General features: G+C 39.8%; 1 protein-coding gene across 3 annotated transcripts in view; it reads right to left on the bottom strand.

The window, feature by feature from the left end:
- Nucleotides 1-17132, bottom strand: part of LOC136858579 (folylpolyglutamate synthase, mitochondrial) — a 204350-nt gene extending 187218 nt beyond the window's left edge. For 2 of the 3 annotated variants that reach the window (XM_067138238.2, XM_067138239.2), the window contains exon 1: nt 16948-17066. In XM_067138238.2, the coding sequence (XP_066994339.2) occupies nt 16948-17055 (108 nt within the window). In that variant the 5' untranslated portion in view covers nt 17056-17066. The other variant, XM_067138241.2, reaches the window with a different exon arrangement.
- Nucleotides 17133-21952: the final 4820 nt, after the last annotated feature.

Consider the following 21952-nt stretch of genomic DNA (forward strand, 5'->3'; position numbering starts at 1 on the left):
AAGCTATTTCTTCCTCCCCTCTCTCTTTCTCCCATTACGCTGTTCCACCTGTCCTTTCCAACTGTTCCTCATTTTCCCTCGGTTGTTCTACCTGCAGCGTCTCATACTGATTTCTCACAGACATCCTGTCCTGAATTCTGATCCTAAATAGAGCCCTTAGCTTGCAATGTCCTTCCTCTTAAAACATTAGGTGCTATAATTCCCCCCTTTCCTTCCCTTCCCTCTCTTACACCTACTGTATCCTGTATATTGTTTGAGGGAAGCCTACCTACCTACCTACCTTCCTTCCTGTCTTCTGAGAGAAACCTAATCTGCCTCGAACTCTCCAACTCCTCCCTCATACTCCTTATTGCCTGGCCACACCCACAGTTCCTACACTTGCACCCCTTAGCCATTCTTTACAGAATAATGAAAATAAAAGAAAAACTAAAATAACTATTATTATTATTATTAGAATATGATGCATACAAGACAGTAGGAATAAAAGAATATGTGCAATATATACAATTTACAGCATTAGGACCAAAAGGAAAATAACTTAAATATTGATTGGTAGATATTTAATCCATTCAATTGCTTCTGGATTGGCTGCATGAAGATCTTGCAAAAACCCAGGATACATACGTAGAGGGCACTCCTGTACAATATGCTTGATGGTTTGCACTACATATCTACAGTCACAACGAGGCGAGTCTATCCAGCCCTACTGATGTAATGTTCCACTGGTTCAGGCAGTGCCACATCGAATTCTGTTCAGTCATGACCAGATAGTCTGAGGGAGATGAAATCCAGTTAGTTTTATGGTGGGTTCATGGATTTCAATCAGACCACTCATCCTTCCATATATTTTGGGGGTCAAACCGAGTTGAAGTAAGTTTTATAGCCGTCTTGTAGACTGGTTTTCGTGATTTCAACCTGGATGTAGTGATTTGGTTGACGTCATGGTGGATTGGGAGAAAGTCATTATTCTCTGACACAGACAGACAAGAGCTTGCTGTCTCCTGATGTGAGGGGGGACAATATTACTCACTGCAGGTAGCCACTGAGATGGAGTACAGTGAAGAGTGCCAGAGAATATCCTCAATGTCTGGCAGAGTTGGATATCAATAAAATAACTTTTCTGTGCAAGAAAAAATGAAATTAAAGAGATATTGTCTAGGACAGTACAAAAAAATCACAAGACAATAAGGTAACTAATATCTAATTATTATTATTATATTAATAACTCACAAGGACAAACCATATTATCACACTTTCTTTTCTTTAAACACCTTTAAATATGTGGTTCCACCTTGTCAATACTATTAACAGTCTTACTTATGTTACTAATGGCCGTACATGTTTCAAAAACTTCAGCGGCATAATAATCACCAAACATTCTCTTGGACTCGTTACATCATTAATTCACAATTCTTAATTTATACTTGGCTCATTAAAATAATTATAAACATTTATGATATCTGTTGAACTGTTCTTGATTTAATTTTTTTAAACATTAAATATATCACCCTATAAAATGCAAATGTCTAATTCTAATATCAGAATGTTGTCACAATACCAAAAAAAAAACACATAATGAAAAACTTGCTAAAAGAGTCTCTATGCGTATAAAATTCTAAACTGATGCATTGAAAGACGTTAAGTATTAGCAGCTCTTGACCCTCTGAATCATTAATAATTTCATGGCCCTTCGCAATCTTTCCTTGGTTCTAAAATACATAAAGAAAGGAACAAACTTAATTCCAGGATCTTACTACTGAAAAATATTGAACATTCAAATGCTATTAGACTTTGCTGAGAAAGCTGCTTGTCAAATACTCAAAAACTAAAACAGAACCTCAACCTTTCTTGACTTGGAAATCATGCGAGCCAGATAAAACTATCCTTCTCCTTTAAATCAAGAAAACAAATTTAAATTGGAACCCTCTTACGATAAAATTTTTAAAAAAATGGAGACTTGGTTCTATTACTGAATATTACTCACTTAATGGTTCAAATGTTAGACAGAAAAAACAAAAAATGCTGTGTACAGTACCACCTAAGAAATTAGATATAAATAGCACATAAATGCAATTTAACATAGGAAATTCTCAGCAATGGGTGAGCATATGCAAGAATACGGTCTTAAATTTACAGACAGAGAAAGATCTAAAAATATTACACACAGGTTGAAGAGGAAAATTTAAAGATATTTTGGAAAGAATATAGATATATTTGGCCCCAAAAAAGTAATAGCGAACTAAATTTATATGAGCCAGTGAACAAGGAAAATGTGTTGTTTAAATTAGCAGATAAATACATAAGGAAAAAGAGACGAAAGAAACAACCATTCTCATAGCCCCGGTCTTTGACCCATCATCCTCCTCCCCCCCCCCCCCTTACTCTCAGTACGAGTTACATAACTAGTAGCGATAACTTCCCTGCCACCCGCTTATTCCCCTTTCCTGTCGGTCACTTGGCAGCAAGGTCATTCTTGTTTTGGTTTGTAAGGCAGGTTAAAGGTGGTACTGTACGCAACACATTTGGTTTCTAGCCAAATTTGAACCATTAAGTGAGTAATATTCACTAATAGAACCAGATCTTCTTTTTATTTTATCATAAGATGATTCTAATTTAAATTTGTTTTCTTGTTTTGAAGGAGATGGATAGTTTTATCTGGCTCGTATGATTTCCAAGTCAATAAAGGCCAAGGTCCTGTTTTGTTTTTTCAAGTATTTGACTATATATATATATATATATTTAACAATATTCTGACATTAGAATTAGATGTTTGCATTTTATAGGGTGATATATTTTATGGTTTCTTCTTTTAAATCATTTAACCAAGAACAGTTCAAAAGATATTATAAATGTTTATAATTATTTTAATGAGCCAAGCATAAATTAAGAATTGTGATTTTATGATGTAACAAGTCCAAAAGAATGTTTGGTGATTATTATGATGCTGAAGAAGAGAACATTCTAAGTACTCAAAACATGTATGGTTATTAGTAACACAATAAAGACTGTCAATACTATTGATATTATAGAACCACATATTTAAAGGTGTTTAAATAAATAAAAGCATGATTAATTTTGTGTCAATACAGGCCTAAGAGAGTTGACCATTATGGTCAAAATAATTCTGACAACCCATACGTCACACATAAAAGGTGTTTGTACTTTCAAAATATAACATGGATGAAATGACAACAATCCTTCTGGAAACTTGTAGAAGCAGGAACTTGATACAAGTGCACCAGCGCTTGGAAGGGGAGATTTCTAACAGTGAACCAATAGGAGGACCATTTGTCAGTCATGAGAAAAGAACTGTGTTATGGTTCAGAAACTAAGTGCAATATTCCAGAACTGCTTCATGATTCCCAGTTTGATGTGTAGCAGTGGCAAAATCACTTTTTGTGGGTCAACTAAGGCAGCACTTGTAACATTTTTCACACCAGGTGTCAAAACTTGCCTCTTGGGCCAGGAAGATGTAAACCAGTGTTTGTCCCTAGCTCTGGTGTCCCATTCACATAAATAACAAGGGAATTTAGTGTAGCCTGCTTGTTGTCCTAATAGAATACCACAACCTTCAAGTCACTACACACATCCCGCCAGTGCTCATGATATTTGATTTTATCTAAAACAGTTTGCATTGTGATATAATTTTCTTTTAGTGAAACGGAATGTGCCACAGGAATCGAAGCTAGAATGTTTCCACTATGAAGTAGTACATCCTTTAAGCTCCTCTTAGAGGAATCCACAAACAATCTCCATTCTTCAGGATTGTAATCCCTCCCTACCTGTTCTATCAATCCTGGAATGTCACAGCAGTAGATCAGATCATCTTCCTTCTTGAAATACTTCCTGAACTCCTTATCTCTATGTCTATACCAAGAAAAGGTAGTTCCAAGCGCAAGAAGGATTTTTTCTTTCAATCGTGACCCTCGCAGTTCACTTTTTTCCTTCATGAGACCAAGGTCTCGTATCAGATCACTTAACTCCGACTGTTTAAACAATTGTGGACCTATTGCACCTGCGGCAGGTGAAAAATCCGTTATCAACTTGCTCGTTATCAGAATTTGAGGAAGCATCAGAGTCAGTTAAACTGGTATGAGGAGAAGGTATTGGAATTTTCAGTCCATTAGGAACAGGTCTCATTGCCGACTTTAAATTCAGGTACACAATACTGTCCCTGTTTCTCTTATTGAATCCCACTACTTTACACAGGCAAAAGTAACAGTGATATGGTCCTGGGGCTCGCACCAAACTATTCCTATCCCAAATGGAAGGGCCTTACGTTTCCCAATGCTCCATTGTCGTAGGTTTTCAAGGCATGTTTTACAAATTACATGGGGAGCCCAGGACTTATCCAAGTCTCCTAATTTTACCTTAAAATATGCATAATATAAATGTTTCACTGATGCAGTTATTGGCCTACTCTGTCCCTTCACAATATAACACCCACACATGTAACAGAATGAGTCTGGCTTATTCACATATCTTCTCCTAATACCTCACACATTTACCATTTTTGCAACACAACACAGTATAAAAAGGTCAGACTTCCGCCACACTCATAACGCAACTGTTGGCTTCACCGCGGTGTCGCTACCATGAGCTAAAAATGTTATCTGACTAATCCAATGGAGGAGACATAGTCGGTGGTGGAGGAGGTTTGGATTGACAAACGTATGCAATGTTAACAAAACAAACCACGGCCACTCTAACAACAGCCGATTTGCTATTATCACAAAGCAGGACTGTGCCGCATTGACACATTTTCAGACAGTAAATGTCAAATAACACGAAAACTAGATGCGATACAATAGGACCAATGACATCTCTGAAATCAGGAGACGTTATTTAATTAAAATCACGTATCAGATGCTTTGCCGCAAAAATCATGCTGGGTAGTGTAATAACTGAATTACAGTGTTTTCAAACAAACAACTTTTATTTAGCCTAGTAACCATTCTGGTGCTCCTGGGGTTAATATTCAAGCAGGACTGAAAATAGCCAACGAACGTAGCCATGTTGAAACACCGGATCCTGTGAGATCTCCGAAGATAAGCAACATTGGGCGTGGTCAAGATTTGGATGGGTTGCCACACACTGTTGGTGGGGGTAAGGGAATGGAGGTGCGGAAAGGAACTGGTCACCCTACCGTACATAAACTCTGGCTCAGACACACCTCTGCGGTGGTTCGGACCTGCAATAGTCCGGCCCCATGGTGTAGGGGGCAACGCGTCTGCCTGTGACCCGACGGCCCCGGGTTCTATTCCTGGCTAGGTAAGGGATTAGCCGGCCCTGTGGTGTAGGAGTAGTGTGCCTGCCTCTCGCTCGGAGGCCCCGGGTTCGATTCCCGGCCAGGTCAGGGATTTTTCGACCTGAGGGCTGGTTCGAGGTCCACTCAGCCTACGTGATTAGAAGTGAAGAGCTATCTGACGGTGAGATGGCAGCCCCAGTCTCAAAAGCCCAGAATAACGGCCGAGAGGATGCATCGTGTTGACCTCATGATCCCTCATAATCTGCAGGCCTTTGGGCTGAGGAGCAGTCGCTGGGAAGGCCAAGGCCCCTTCAAGGGCGTTAAATGCTGTAGTGTTTGGTTTCTTTTAGGACTGAAAATGACATCATATATGCCTAATGTTGTGTTTTCACAACATCCTTTATTTGGAAAATAGTAAATGTGATTTCCCAAATTTCCACCTTAATATTATTTTTACATCATCCTGAGTGAGTTCTATCAGTTTGATGAAAATATTACACTCAAAAAAAAGTTCAATCCTTAATATACGACGTATATAATTATGGTGTGTAGCCTCTGGAGAGGTCTCCTGCAGGTCTTGAGAGTTGATGTCCATGGACGACCTGCACATCTGTGAGGATGGAACCCTAAATAAAAAGAAATCTGATGTTTAAGACAACACAAATACCCAGTCCCCAAGTCAAAGGAAATAACCAATGAAGGTTAAAATCTCCAACCCAACCGGGAATTGAACCTGGGGTCCTTTTGAATAAAGCTCCACATGCCAACCAGTTAGTGACAGTGCAGCACAATCTGAGTAAGATATTTTATGTTGGAACAGAATTAATTCTATTGTGCTATGATGCTATTAAGTTATTAAGTTATTATCTCCTCTACTGCATGTTCAGATACTTTACATTTGTTCTGATACTCCTGACACAAAAAGTTGTATACCGGGCGAGTTGGCCGTGTGGTTAGGAGCGCACCGCTGTGAGCTCGCGTCCAAGAAATAATGGGTTCGAACCCCACTGTCGGCAGCCCTGAAGATGGTTTTCCATGGTTTCCCATTTTCACACCAGGCAAATGCTGGGGCTGTACCGTAATTAAGGCCACGGCCTCTTCCTTCCCATTCCTAGGCCTTTCCTGTCCCATCGTCGCCATAAGACCTATCTGTGTCGGTGCGACGTAAAGCCGTTAGAAAAAAAAATTGTATAAACTCTCTTTAATTTCCACTTTCTGAAAACATGGTCTGTGAAACACAATTTACCCAGACATCCAGTGCTAGGAACTAATATGTCTGTTACATTTATTATTTTCTATTTACTGGTAAATAAATTGTATGTGCATACATTCATGGTACACATGTACAAATTTGGTTTGTGTGTTATTGATTTATAGAAAAAGGAAAAATAATCTACAGGAAACTGGAATCTATCTGCAGGATAAGCTCTAGCATATAAAGAAAGGAAACAGACACGAATATAAAATTTTTACTGTGGAAAAGCACATGCTCCTAATAGATACGGGAAGGAGATAGGGAAGACATGAGAAAATGAAAAATAGCAGTTATCATCTGTTACAGCTAGGTTCTTCCTTAGATCTGAGCACCAGTGATGACCAACTTCAAAATCTCTAATGGCAAGAGGGTGAGAAGAAACATTCATCAAATGTAGCTTGACGAACCCAGGTGTGAATGGGGATGTTATGCTGACCATTCAGCCAAGGAGCTGGACATGTACCAACTCTTTCTATGGTTAATAACACATAAGGGATAGCACAGCACAGCTGCCTGTCACTGCTACAATAGGTCTTTTGCTCCCATCTCCAGCCAGATACAACTAATATGAATACAGGGCATTTCTCCAATGCTGCAGAACACTTGGTTGACTGGCCATGCTTTAGCCTTTTGTCATTTAAAGGGTCACCCTTTCTCTAATGATTTCAGTTAAGAAGAGCTGATTATTCTGAGCTATTTTTACCTCTTCAATCAGTATCATAACTGCCAAAGTTGATCTTCATGGATCGCTTGGCTGGTGGGATAAAGAAGATACATATTCTGGCATTTGTAAGAAAATGAACCCACAGTAACCGTATGCTTCAGCTACCATAAGCAGGCACTTCTTTTTTAATTTGACACCATTTACGTAGCCTGAAGCATTTTCAACATTCCAGTTTACCAAACGGCAAAGTAAACTGGATCTCTAATGGGCAATCTAGAACTGACTTGTTTTGCCAGGCAAACACCAATGTGTCATCGGAGATCTTTCTCATGCTGACATCATACGACACAGGATCTCAAATAGATTTGTTTCTTTCACTGCCAGGATTGTACTTGTGGTCTTGAGATCCAAAGATTCACAGAGGAAGCTAACTAACCTATCAAGAAAAACTAACCTAACCCCATGGCACTACAGCCCTGAAGGGCCTTGGCCTACCAACCAACCACTGCTCAGCCTGAAGGTCTGCAGATTATGAGGTGTCGTGTGGTCAGCACAATTAATCCTCTCGGCTGTTCTTCTTGGCTTTCTAGAATGGGGCCGCTATCTCACCGTCAGATAGCTCCTCAATTCTAATCACGTAGGCCGAGTGGACCTTGAACCAGCCCCGAGATCCAGGTAAAACTCCCTGACCTTGCCAGGAATCGAACCCAGGACCTCCAGGTAAGAGGGACGCACACTACCCCTACACCACGGGGCCGGCAACCCAACAAGAAAAGGTATATCTAATTTTTTAAAGAATCTTTGCATCTGGGAGAACAGGAGAACAGGAGAACAGAAAGTCTTTCCCACTGTGTCTAGAGCAAAACAATCTAAAAATCCATTCATCATAAATGACAAGGTGAAAGACAAATTAGTTTGGAAAGTATAAGAGCAAAAATGAGCACGGGTCCGCTACGTGAGATCAAGCAAGGAAGTACAAAACGAAAGCCTGTTATAACATGCATTTCAGCAGTCCAGAGAAATTATGTTCTGTGCATAGTGCTACCTCCCAACTCAAGCTAAGGCTGACCCCAATTTTTCTGATATCAACCTATCCTGCTCAGACACAGACACACAAAGAAAGTGACTAGAAGAAAGTAGACCCTTTTGAAACGTGGGCATACAGAAGGCTGCTATGGAAATCTTTAATAGAACATCGCACCAACATACTGAATCGGAGACATACTTCCGTGTAGAATTAGCAGCCCCAGGGGCTCTGAAATTTGGAGCGTGGGTTGGCGACCACGGGGCCCTCAGCTGAGTCCTGGCATTGCTTCCACTTACTTGTGCCAGACTCCTCATTTTCATCTATCCTATCCAACTTCCCTTGTTCAACTCTTGTTCTTTTCAGACCCCGATGGTATTATGTATGGAGGCCTAGGGAGTCTTTCATTTTCACGCCCTTCATGGACCTTGTCTTCCTTTGGCCGATATCTTCATTTTTCGAAGTGTCGGATCCCTTCCATTTTTTCCCTCTGATTAGTGTTATAAAGAGGATGGTTGCCTAGTTGTACTTCCTCTTAAAACAATAATCACCATCACCACTGTAGAATTAGCAGAAGATAACTGAAATATTTTGGTCAAATTATGCACCAAATGAACGGCCTTGAAAAGCTTATAGTTCAAGAGAAGATAAATGTAAAGTGGCTGTGAAGATGGAGACCTGCACGTAGGCTGGATCGACTGGTCTTGTTGATTGGTCTGAGCCTACATGAAGCTGTACTATTAGCCCAAGACAGAGAAACCTGGAGAATCACAGCCAAGGCAATAACATCACAATGCCACTATACCTTCACGAGGGTGAATGGAAATAGAGTGAGATAGGGGCACGGGTCAACAATATTTCAACATGTATTTGAGTGGTACAATATTTTACGATTAAGCTAATCTACTTCATTACCTATGAGACTAATTGATACAAAAATAAAGTTTCAGTATGATCTCCCCTGTGAACCATGTGACTTTGCCACAGAGAGCAAAAAACCAATATGGGCGATTAATGAGTGAAACAGACAGACAGTGCAGGAGAGCTAATGAAGAACAACTGAAGGAGATGTGCAAAGATGTTGAAAGTTATAGGAAAGGTAAATGCTACAAAAAAGAAAATTAAGGCAATCTTTGGAGAATAGGAAAACTAGGTGCATGAATATTAAGAGCTCAGATGAGCAATCACTTCTAAGGGAAAAAGACAAGGCAAAAAGATAGCAGAAACATATTCAACAATTGTATCAAGGGAAAGAAGTTGATGATAACGTTCTGGAACAAGAAGAGGCTGTTGATGATGATAAAATGGGTGACCCACATTTTGAGGTCAGAATTTGACAGAGCTTTGAGAGACCGAAATAGGAACAAGGCACCTGGAATCGATGCCATACCCTCAGAATTATGGTGCATCCACACCAAGATGTTTACGTTAACTTTGTTAATAAACACTGTGAATAAACAATGTTTATGAACACTTTAGGATGTTAATAAACTAAGTAGCGTGTTTAACTTTTCGAGCATGTTGATAAACAAAATATATTTAACTGAAACTTTTCACTAGGCTAACTTTTCATGTTTTCGTTAACATTTTTTGGTTTGCATATGTGCAAGGACACAATTAGAGGACGCAAATTCGTAGCGCGGAATACAATGATTTCTTACTTTGCTTAAAAATTGACTATCAAATCGCAAACAAAAGTTCTAATATACAGTACCTTTAATTCTGTAGGATATTCTTTTAGCTGTGTTCTAATGTAGTTTCATTTCTAGCTTCACTCCTCGCTGAATAACCTAACCTTCCCTAATCACTTGTATATCATCAAAATAATACTATCCTAACTAGGTTAAATGAAGATTTTCTTTATTTCGTACCTTTGCAAATTTATTGGACCTTTATTTTTTCTAACACATATATATATAAATGATATGAGTAAAGAAGTGGAATCAGAGATAAGGCTTTTTGAGATGATGTTATTCCGTATAGAGAAATAAGTTACAAGATTGTGAGCAACTGCAAAATGACCTTGATAATGTTGTAAGATAGGCAGCAGGCAATGGTATGATGATAAACGGGGTTGAGAGTCTGGTTGTACATTTCATAAATAGGAAAAATCCTCTCAGTTTTAATTACTGCGTTGATGAGGTGAAAGTTCATTTTGGGAATCATTGTAAGTACCTAGGTGTTAATATAAGGAAAGATCTTCATTGGGGTAATCACATAAATGGGATTGTAAATAAAGGGTACAGATCTCTGTACATGGTTATGAGGGTGTATAGGCATTGTAGTAAGGATGTAAAGGAGAGGGGCATACAAGTCTCTGGCCTCTACCGCGCTCGATAGCTGCAGTCACTTAAGTGCGGCCGGTATCCAGCATTCAGGAGATAATGGGTTCGAACCCCACTGTCGGCAGCCCTGAAGATGGTTTTCTGTGGTTTCCCATTTTCACACCAATAGCAAAAAAAATACAAGTCTCTGGCAAGACCCCCAGTTAGAGTATGGCTCCAGTATATGGGACCACTTACCAGGATTACTTGATTCAGGAACTGGAAAAAATCCAAAACTAAAGGAATTGTATCATGAGTGGTATGTTCCGAGCTGTCAGCGGAGAAATGGCGTGGAATGACATTAGTAATACCAATATAAATGGTCCGTTATTGGACATTAGTAGGCGAATAAGTTTCAGTGGCGTCTTTAAAAGTACGGAAGATCACAATATGAAGATAAAGTTGGAATACAAGACGACAAATTGGGGCAAATATCCATTTATAGGAAGCGGAGTTAGGGATTGGATCAACTTACCAAGGGAGATGTTCAATAAATTTCCAATGTCACTGAAATCACTTAAGAAAAGGCTAGGAAAACAGAGAGGGAATCTGCCACCTGGGCGAATGCCCTAAATGTAGATCAGTATTGATTGATTGATTGATTGATTGATTGATTGATTGATTGATTGATTGATTTACTCATTCAGGCAAATATTTCGGGTACCCTATGGGAATCACCATCTATATCATCTGATGGCCAGGCAGGCATCAATTTTTGAAAATGAGACAAAGTCTCTCATAGTAGACTGGAATTGCCGGTGGCTCCAAGTAGTGTACGCAGAGGCCTCCACTGTATGCACTAGCCATGCTTCTTGATAGGTGTGCTATTTGCCAACTGATGAGCCCAATTTAGCACACTGGGGCGAAACGCTGGCAACCAGGAATGAGTTAGCTGGAAAATGTATAATGTCCAATAATGTACCAATTATACTGGTATTATAAATTTACTCATTCGGGACATATATTTCAGGTTCCCTATGGGAATCAACATCTATATCATCTGATGGCCAGGCAGGAATCAATTTTTGAAAATATGACAAAGTCACTCATAGCGCATTGGCAATGCTGATGGCTCCAAGTAACCTACGCAGTGGTCTCCGCCATATGCACTAGCCATGCGTCTTGGTAGATGTGCTATTTAGCAACTGATGAGCCCAATTTAGCACACTGGGGTGAAACACTGGCATCCAGGAATGAGTTAACTGGAAAATGTATAATGTCCAATAACCGAACAATTATATTGGTATTATAAATTTACTCATTCGGGGCAAATATTTCAGATTCCCTATGGGAACAAACATCTATATCATAAGTGGTATGTTCCGAGCTGTCACCAGAGAGATGGCGTGGAATGACATGAGTAGACAAATAAGTTTGAGTGGTTTCTTTAAAACTAGGAAAGATCACAATATGAAGATAAAGTTGGAATTCAAGAGGACAATGATTTGGGGCACATACTCATAGGAAGAGGAGTTAGGGATTGGAATAACTTACCAAGGGAGATGTTCAAAAAAATTTCAATTTCCTTGAAATCATTTAAGAAAAGGCTTGGAAAACAACAGATAGGGAAACTGCCACCTGGGCGACTGACCTAAATGCAGATCAGTATTGATTTTGATTTGACTGGTTGATTTCTTTTTCTATAAAGCTTCAAACACCCCAGGCAGATATGTGATACTTCCACGTGGCGCATCCCAGGTCCTAACCGGGAAATAAAATACCTCTCTTCCCCTGCTACGCCAGCGTAGAAGGTTTATGGGCCATCTGATTTTAGACACTGTTGGTTTAACTCTTCCTATGAAAGCAGGTGCTGACAAGTGGGAAATCTACCATACCATTTGTTTAGTATCTCAAGCTTGCAAAAGTCTAACACATACTATTTACAAAACAATAGAAAGACAAGTTGAAGCTGAGTTGGGAGAAGATTAGTTTGGCTTCAGAAGAAACGTACAAACATGTGAAGCGATCCTGATTTTGTCAGATTATAGAGGATCGAATTAATAAAGGCAAGCCCACATATATGGCATTCGTAGATCTAAGAATGGTAGGGTAGACCAAGGCATTAGCGACTGAAAAAAATGCCCCAGCTCCATCTTTGGAACCAGCGCCAGCAGTGACACGGAAGGAACAGTGCCAACTTTTCCAACACGGTGCTAGTAGCACTATAACTGCATGAACAGAATTGATATTTATAATCCTTATTTTCTATTAACAACAAAATGCATTCTACCAACGTGATGTTAACGAGCCACACAAGGATTATAGACACCGCAGAGTTTATTTAGAATGTAAGAGGAAAGAATGCGTAAAATAAAAGTTTTCTTGACAGTGCCAAAAGAAAGGCCAGACAGTTACTATTTATGAGCAGAAATACCCACTCGGACTGGACCAGACGGCATGACACGGCAAAGAACGAATAACAGACAATGCCGTACGAATCACACATGGAACTTTTATTGTCTCTGTCTGGCACGGTGTTTGGCACGAAATAGTGCTTCTCTTACTCATTTAGTGTCAGCTTACTAGTGCTAGCGAACAATTGTCGTGTACATACGTTGGGCTGTGTTTTCCCCATCTCAAGATGAAAGTTCTCATTCATTCCTGTAAGTTAAGGACTGTGCTGAATTGTATTTACTTTCAGCTTTGTGTGATGCCAGGTAGACTTAAAACTGGTCACTGGTGGAGATATTTCTCTCAGGATAAGAACAAACCTTACACAGCTGTTTGTGATATATGTGTAAAACATCGCTGTCATGCAAGTTAATAATAACATGTTTAAAACAACATATGAATCAATAATAATAATAATGTTATTTGCTTTACGTCCCACTAACTACTTTTACGGTCTTCGGAGACGCCGAGGTGCCAGAATTTAGTCCCACAGGAGTTCTTTTACGTGCCGGTAAATCTACCGACACGAGGCTGTCGTATTTGAGCACCTTCAAATACCACCGGACTGAGCCAGGATCGAACCTGCCAAGTTGGGGTTAGAAGGCCAGCGCCTTAACCGTCTGAGTCACTCAGCCCGGCAAACATATGAATCACCGTCACCCAATAGTGATGCTGTATGGAGCTGAACAAGTAGCAGAGGGTATCTACTGACACAAAAGTCAGGGGCTATACTTCTGTAGGTGTAACCAATAGTACAGCTCTTCCTAATGTTTCTCCCGTCACTGTCATTAATCACACTTCATCGCCATCCATATAGACTGAAATTCCACAGGAAACAAATCATAGTGCAAGATCATGCAAGGCAAGGATATGGAATGTGCTATATTAGAAAACCACCGACTGCCACAAAAACAACTTTACCCTGGCAAAAATTATATATATGAACTTACCAGAGCATTAAGTTCAGACTACAAACTTCCATCAAAATATTTACTAAACTAATTCATTAATTAATCTGCTCTATGAATCATGCCTAGTTGAAGCAATGTCTTGCTCCTTGCTCCTACTCTATGTTTAACCGATTGTTGGACATCGATTTAGGGCAATCACAGCACATTTTATTTTGCCAGACACAATGAGTAGGGCCTATGCAGAGCATATTATTACACTGTTTTCCATATACAAAAAGACATACTGTACCTCCAAAAATTTCTGCACTCAACTTTTTTTTTTGCGTCGCAATGACACAGATAGGTCTTATGGCAACGATGGGACAGTAAAGGCCTAGGAGTGGGAAGGAAGCGGCCATGGCATTAATTAAGGCACAGCATTTGCCTGGTGTGAAAGTGGGAAACCACGGAAAACCATCTTCAGGGCTGCCAACAGTGGGGTTCGAACCCACTACCTACCGGATGAAAGCTCACAGCTGCGCGACCATAGCCGCACGACCTACTCGCCCAGTTGCACTCAGCTTAAGCGAGTCATGAGTCAGTGGAGTATCGATGATAAGATCGTATTTGTTGTACCTGACAATGCCCTAAATATTGTATGTGTAATCCAGATAGGAAAATGGAAGGAGTTCATTTGTTCAGCTCCACTATAGTACAGTGGGCATCAAAACACTTACAAACCATTTTGCAGAAAGTGAGGCAAATTGTGGAATATATGGTACAAATGGCAGAGCCGAGAGCTTACTTGGCTCAGAACAATCTGCCGGTTGAAAACTTCATACAGGACGCATCAACTAAATGGAACCCTACACTGTATATGCTGGAAAGAATTCATAAACTTTAAAATGCTGTGAAAAGTACAGCTGCTGTTCTGCATGCAAACGTTCCTATAATCACAGTACAAGAATGGGTCATTATTGAAGACTTGCATTGTTTTGAAACCCATCGAAATAGTGACACGTGACATGAGTGCGGATAAGTATGTCTCTGCACTAAAAGTAATTGCTTTTGAAGTAACAACTGCTTTTGTCCTCCAAGAGGATGAAGGATTTAGGGAAGTTTCACTGTATAGCTACTGAAGTTAAGTCTTTGGAATATGGTTTAGCAAGATACTACAGATCGCCCAGAACAAATCAAGCTGCTTTTCTTTGGATTTTTTCCAGTTCCTGAATCAAGTAATCCTGGTGAGGGTTCCATACACTGGAACCATATTCTAGTTGGGGTCTCACCAGAGATAAATATGCTCTCTCCTTTACATCCTTACTACAACCCCTAAATACCCTCATAACTATGTTCAGAGATCTGTAACCTTTATTTACAATCACATTTATGTGATTACCCCAATGAAGATCTTTCCTTATATTAATACCTAGGTATTTACAATGATCCCCAAAGGGATGTTAATGGAAATTTTTTTCGTTTTTTTGCTAGTTTCTTTATGTCGCACTGGCACAGATAGGTCTTATGGCGACGATGGGACAGGGAAGGGCTAGGAGTGGGAAGGAGGCGGCCATGGCCTTAATTATAGTACAGCCCCAGTATTTGCCTGGTGTGAAAATGGGAAACCACGGAAAACCATTTTGAGGGCTGGCAACAGTGGGGTTCGAACCTACTATCTCCCGAATACTGGATACTGGCCGCACTTAAGCGACTGCAGCTATCGAGCTCGGTAATGGAACTTTAATGATGCTCAAATTCTTTCCTTAAATAAAAGCATTTCTGCAGTGAAATTCATTACAAAATTTGGTCTTGTTTTTTAATAAAAAATAGATCATCTCTAGGTTAGGAAATATTATTATTATTATTATTATTATTATTATTATTTAGTGTATAGCTTATACAGACAATATCAGTAATAATTATATATTTACAGGTGAGAAACCAAGAAATTTGTGCTTCACAAATGAATATCAAGTTTTTCAATCCAGCATACAGCATCTGGAGTTACTAGCAGGAAGTCATCTTCATCACCGTGATAGGTTTGAATCTTACATTCCCTGACGATATGATGAATAGTCCGGTGCGGAGCTCCGCAGTCACAGTCTGGATTAGGTAGCTTTTTCCACTTACGGAGAGCGGCTCTGTACCAACCATGTCCTGTTCTGATTCTATTCAGGGCACTCCAGGTCTTGCATGGTAGGTGGGATCCGCTTGGAATTCTGGGACCTGAGAAGAAGGTATGCAGATGCTGTTGCTGCTTCCCATCTACCTTTCCACTCACTGAGAGGGATATGGAACTATTACGTATGTTCGGAGCAACTTAAACGAGGCTTCACTAATTTCTGTTAATGTGAAGGAAGATATCCATACGATTGTCGTACAAGTGCATGGTATCACAAATGTTTATAAGCCACCCAAGACACCCTGGACCAATTTTGTCTTACAAACTGCAACATCCTGCAATTTATATAGGGGACTTCAATAGTCGCCATGAATTTCGGAAATACTCAGACAATGATGAAAATGGAAACATGCTTGCAGAATGGGATGAAGTGAACAAACTTCAAGGTACTTTCAGGTCAACTGCTTCGGGCAAGGTTAGGAAAGAGAACGATATTAACACACAGTATAATGCTCCAGTCAGCGTATCATGCCAATAGAACGTAGCCCTGCACTCCTCCACATGTGCTAAATTAAATACGCGCGAGGCGTAGGTACTGGTAGTGCCACGGGACCAATGCCTTGGCACAATGTCAAAGGTACGAGATTTTGTATCACTGCAAGGCATGAATACAAGTAAAGAAGGAGTCACGAAGAAATGAAAGGTTAGCACAGGTTAGGGCGGCATACAAAGCTGCATCAAACCAGTCTATGGACTGAAGACCCAAACAATGACCAAAAGCTTGAGTTACTGCAGCTCAAATATTGTGTACTTCCACATATACCACTTTAAAAACGTATCAGTAATAGAACAATGTCAATTACTTCCCTTTCATCTGACACAATAGGCAATAGCCTAAGCTGACTAAATAAAATATTACACGAAAGGGGCAGAATCTGTCATGCAAAGTGTATCTAAAGTTTAGTTAACATTGTAATTGCAGTTATAATTAACTGAAGTTCATAAAAGTAACATGTCAATACTTTTTACCTCATAATGATGTTTAGAAACGAAGTGTATATTTTGTTTGGATAAAGGAAGAAAACGAACAGAAAAGCTATCCTTCGCCATTTTTAGTTTTAAAAGGATATTTCGCATAACTAAGTACATCAAGCGGTATAACCTTGATAAGGTTTGGAAATACCACCAATCTTGAACCTACTCGCTTCATCAGGCTCGAGGCAAGCTCAAGGATCATGGAAAACATACCAAGCTTACGTAACAAGCAGAGCCAACAAGTGGTTCGTTCGTAATCCTCAAGTACGAGTAGTTCATTCGAATCTCTAACTTTAGGCCAAATTGGAATTTTCATTTCTATTTGTGCTTAGCAATAACCTATTGTAATTAGGATGCATCTGCACGTAGTTTAAAAATTATTGTAGCGTATTGTAGTAACTAATTTGGAATTAGAGTGCTTATTGTATTATTTTGAATAGTCTTGCGAATCTCAAACTTTAATTGTAATGTAATTTCCATTTCTGTTTGTGCTATTGGTAATAACCAACGGGCTAGAAAGAGGACTGTGGAGTGACTAACATGGCTGCTACAGCGCTCTGGGTGGTGCCAAAACGAACGAGCAACGCTCAAATTATTATTATTATTATTATTATTATTATTATTATTATTATTATTATTATTATTATTATTATTATTATTATTATTATTATTATTATTATTATTATTAATGAAAGGGTGCGCCCGAAAGGGCATCTAATACATTCTGTTAAATAAACAATTAAAATTCGGTACATTGATGGAATCTTATGAGACTGATGTGGTAAAAAAAAAAAAAACACGTGTCCTCATCCAGCGGTGGCGCAGCTCTTTTCAGGTACACCCCCATTGGAGGTGAGCTGCAAGTACCATTTCAACCACATACCAGCCCTCCTGCCAGTCTTAAATTCCTGACAGTACCGGGAATCGAACCCGGGCCCCCAAGGACGGCAGCTAATAACACTAACCGTTACGCTACGGAGGCGGACACTGATGTGGTGATAGGAGTGGAATCGTGGTTGAAGGAAGGGGTGGGTAATAGAGAAGAGTTTCCAGAAGGGTACACAGTCAATCGTAGAGACCGAGGAGATAAAAAGGGAGGGGGGGTGTTTATTCTGGTGAAGGAAACTTACTGTTCACATGAATGGTTTACCGATGAAAGGGATGAAATATTAGGGATAAAATTAGTTTGTGATAATATGAAAGAGGTGGGAATTATAGGAACATACAGGCCTGGAAGAGAGGAAAGAGACATGGAAATCTTTGAGAAAATTATAGATTATACTCGTAAAAACAATAATAATGATATGGTAATAATTGGGGGAGATCTAAATTTGCCTGAAGTAGAATGGAATAGAGCTGCAAGTGAAGCCCATGAACAGAAACTGGCAAATAAGTTAATTTGGGAGGGAGGATTTACACAAGTAGTACAATAACCGACTCGTCTCAATAACTTACCAGATGTATTCTTGGTTAAACCATGGGAAATTGTTGATAAAACTGAGGTAATTGAAGGAATAGGAGACCATAAGGCTGTAATAATGGATATACGACTCGTACCAAAAAGGCTTAATAAGAGGGTTACACAACACAAGAAATTGTACAGAAAAACTAAAGATGATGAATTTGAGACTTACGGTACCTGAAATCACAATTCAGTTGTTGGATAAGTGAAGGGAGTAACGTGGATACACTTTGGGCTAAATTTAAAGGAATCATTTGGGAAGGAGAGAAGAGATTTGTACCTATTAAGAAGGGGAGAATGACCTCAGACCCTGTTTATTATACAAGGGAAATAAGAAAATTAAAAAGAAAATGTAGAATATAAACAGTAAAATCAAAGAGGGTAGGGAGAGTAGAGAAATTAGAAAACAGCTAATGAGGGAACTGAATAGAGTGAAAAAGGAAGCAAAAGAGAATTATATGAATAGTATACTTCAAGAGGGTAATGACCACAAAGGGAAATGGAAAAAGCTGTATTCATATATCAGGAATCAAAAAGGAAAAGGAATCCAAATTCCTACAATGGTGGGAGAAGGGGGTGAACACTATTTAACAGATACTAAGAAAGCAAATTTAGTAGGGAATTTAGAGATTCAGTAGATGATTGTCAAGAGTTGGAAACCGAAACAGAAGATAGAGAGGGAGAGAGACAGAGGGAAACAAGAAGCTTCTCATTCACAAACGAAGATATTTTCAGAGAAATCCAACTGCTTCAGCAAGGAAAAGCAGCAGGAAGTTATCAAATTACTGGGGAGGTATTAAAGACAATGGGGTGGTACATTGTGCCTTATTTAAAATTTCTCTTTGACTATGCCATAAATAATAGTGCAATAACAAAGGAATGGAAGGAATCTATAATAATACCAATTTATAAAGGAAAGGGTGATAAAAGGAAACCAGAGAACTACAGACCAATCAGCCTGACCAGTATAGTTTGTAAAATACTGGAGAGTTTAATGTCGAAGTACATCAGAGGGATGTGTGATAATAAAAATTGGTTCATGAGGAGCCAGTATGGATTTAGAAAGAAATTTTCTTGTGAAGCACAACTGGTGGGATTTCAGCAGGACATATAAGATCAGTTGGATTCAGGAGGTCAGTTAGATTGCATAGCCATAGATTTTCCAAAGCCTTTGATAGAGTGGAACAAGAAATTGGAGGGAATAGGATTGGACGTAAGGGTTACACGTTGGATAAAAACATTTCTAAATTCAAGGGTTCAGAAAGTCAAAGTAGGAAATAATGTATCTCAGGAAGAGAAAGTTTGGAAGGCAATTGCACAGGGTAGTATAATCGGTCCGTTACTTTTCTTAATATACACAAATGATTTAGAGAACAATATAACATCAAAAATAAGATTGTATGAAGATGACATAATAGTTTATAGGGAAATAAACAACATTGAGGATTGTTCTGAATTACAAAGGGACCTTGAGAATATCCAAAAATGGGTTGAAGAAAATAATATGAAGGTTAATGGAGGCAAATCAACTGTTACAACTTTTACAAACAGGAGCTTTAAAACTGAATTTGAATATACTTTGGATGAGGTAGTTATCCCAAAAGATGGCAAGTGCAAATACTTAGGTGTGAGATTTGAAAGTAATTTGCACTGGAATGGTCATGTTGATGACATTGTTGGGAAAGCATACAGATCGTTACATGTCATAATGAGGCTACTTAAAGGATGCAACAAAGAATTAAAAGAAAAAAGTTACTTGAGTATGGTTCGTCCATTATTGGAATATGCAAACAGTGTTTGGGAACCTCAGCAAGAATACCTAATAAAAGAAATAGATAGTGTGCAGAGGAAAGCAGCAAGATTTGTAACAGGGGATTTCAGGAGAAACAGTAGTGTATCAGAAATGTTAAAGGAACTTGGGTGGGAAACTTTAAGTAAGAGAAGGGAGAAAACTAGACTTATAGGATTATATAGAGCCTATACAGGAGAAGAAGCATGGGGAGATATCCGTGAGAGGCTTCAGTTGGAAAATAATTATATCGGCAGGACTGACCACAAATATAAGATTAGAAGGAATTTTAGCAGAAGTGATTGGGGTAAATTTTCATTCATTGGGAAGGGTGTGAAGGAGTGGAACAGTTTACCAGGGGTAGTGTTTGATCCTTTTCCAAAATCTGTACAGATATTTAAGAAGAGGATAAACAGCAACAGAGAAAATAAATGAAGTGTTAGAGGGCATTCGACCAGTGCAGGTTATTGTAAATAAAAAAATGTGTGTGAATAAATTAATTCCATCCCCTGGTCTAAGGAGTTTGGACAGCCAAAGTAGGGGACTGCCTGTAGGGGTGAAGTACAGTGGGGACTTCGAGGGCCCTGGGACCGCTACGGTAGCTGTGAAGGCCCTAAAGAAACTCTGAAAAGTGGTGGCGAAAGGGGCTCTGGTTAAGACGCAGCAGGTCGTTATGCAACTTAGGATCCAGAACGGGTAAAAAAAGTAAATAAATAAATGCAATGTAAATATTAATCTTATACCAGTTGTATAGTATCATTCGAAGTAATTCCACATACTGTATATCAGTTGACTATATTTGTAAGTAGTACAGGAGATATTATAATTTGAATTTTGTAAACAAAATAAATTTATTAAGGATGAGCTGTGTGTTTAATAGAAAACATTGTTAGCGTAAATTGTATACACTGACTGACAGAGCAAATGCAACACCAAGAAGGAGTGGTCAGAACTTTATGCCAATTGCAGGGTAGACTGACGTCACTGAGGTATGCTCATGATGTGAAATGCGCCGCTGTGCTGTGCACGTAGCGAACGATAAATGGGACACGGCGTTGGCGAATGGCCCACTTCGTACCGTGATTTCTCAGCCGACAGTCATTGTAGAACGTGTTGTCGTGTGCCACAGGGCACGTGTATAGCTAAGAATGCCAGGCCGCCGTCAACGGAGGCATTTTCAGCAGACAGACGACTTTACGAGGGGTATGGTGATCGGGCTGAGAAGGGCAGGTTGGTCGCTTCGTCAAATCGCAGCCGATACCCATAGGGATGTGTCCACGGTGCAGCGCCTGTGGCGAAGATGGTTGGCGCAGGGACATGTGGCACGTGCGAGGGGTCCAGGTGCAGCCCGAGTGACGTCAGCACGCGAGGATCGGCGCATCCGCCGCCAAGCGGTGGCAGCCCCGCACGCCACGTCAACCGCCATTCTTCAGCATGTGCAAGACACCCTGGCTGTTCCAATATCGACCAGAACAATTTCCCGTCGATTGGTTGAAGGAGGCCTGCACTCCCGGCGTCCGCTCAGAAGACTACCATTGACTCCACAGCATAGAAGTGCACGCCTGGCATGGTGCCGGGCTAGAGCGACTTGGATGAGGGAATGGCGGAACGTCGTGTTCTCCGATGAGTCACGCTTCTGTTCTGTCAGTGATAGTCACCGCAGACGAGTGTGGCGTCGGCGTGGAGAAAGGTCAAATCCGGGAGTAACTGTGGAGCGCCCTACCGCTAGACAACGCGGCATCATGGTT

The sequence above is a fragment of the Anabrus simplex genome, chromosome 1 (genome assembly GCF_040414725.1).
Source record: "Anabrus simplex isolate iqAnaSimp1 chromosome 1, ASM4041472v1, whole genome shotgun sequence".
NCBI classification, from domain to species: domain Eukaryota; kingdom Metazoa; phylum Arthropoda; class Insecta; order Orthoptera; family Tettigoniidae; genus Anabrus; species Anabrus simplex.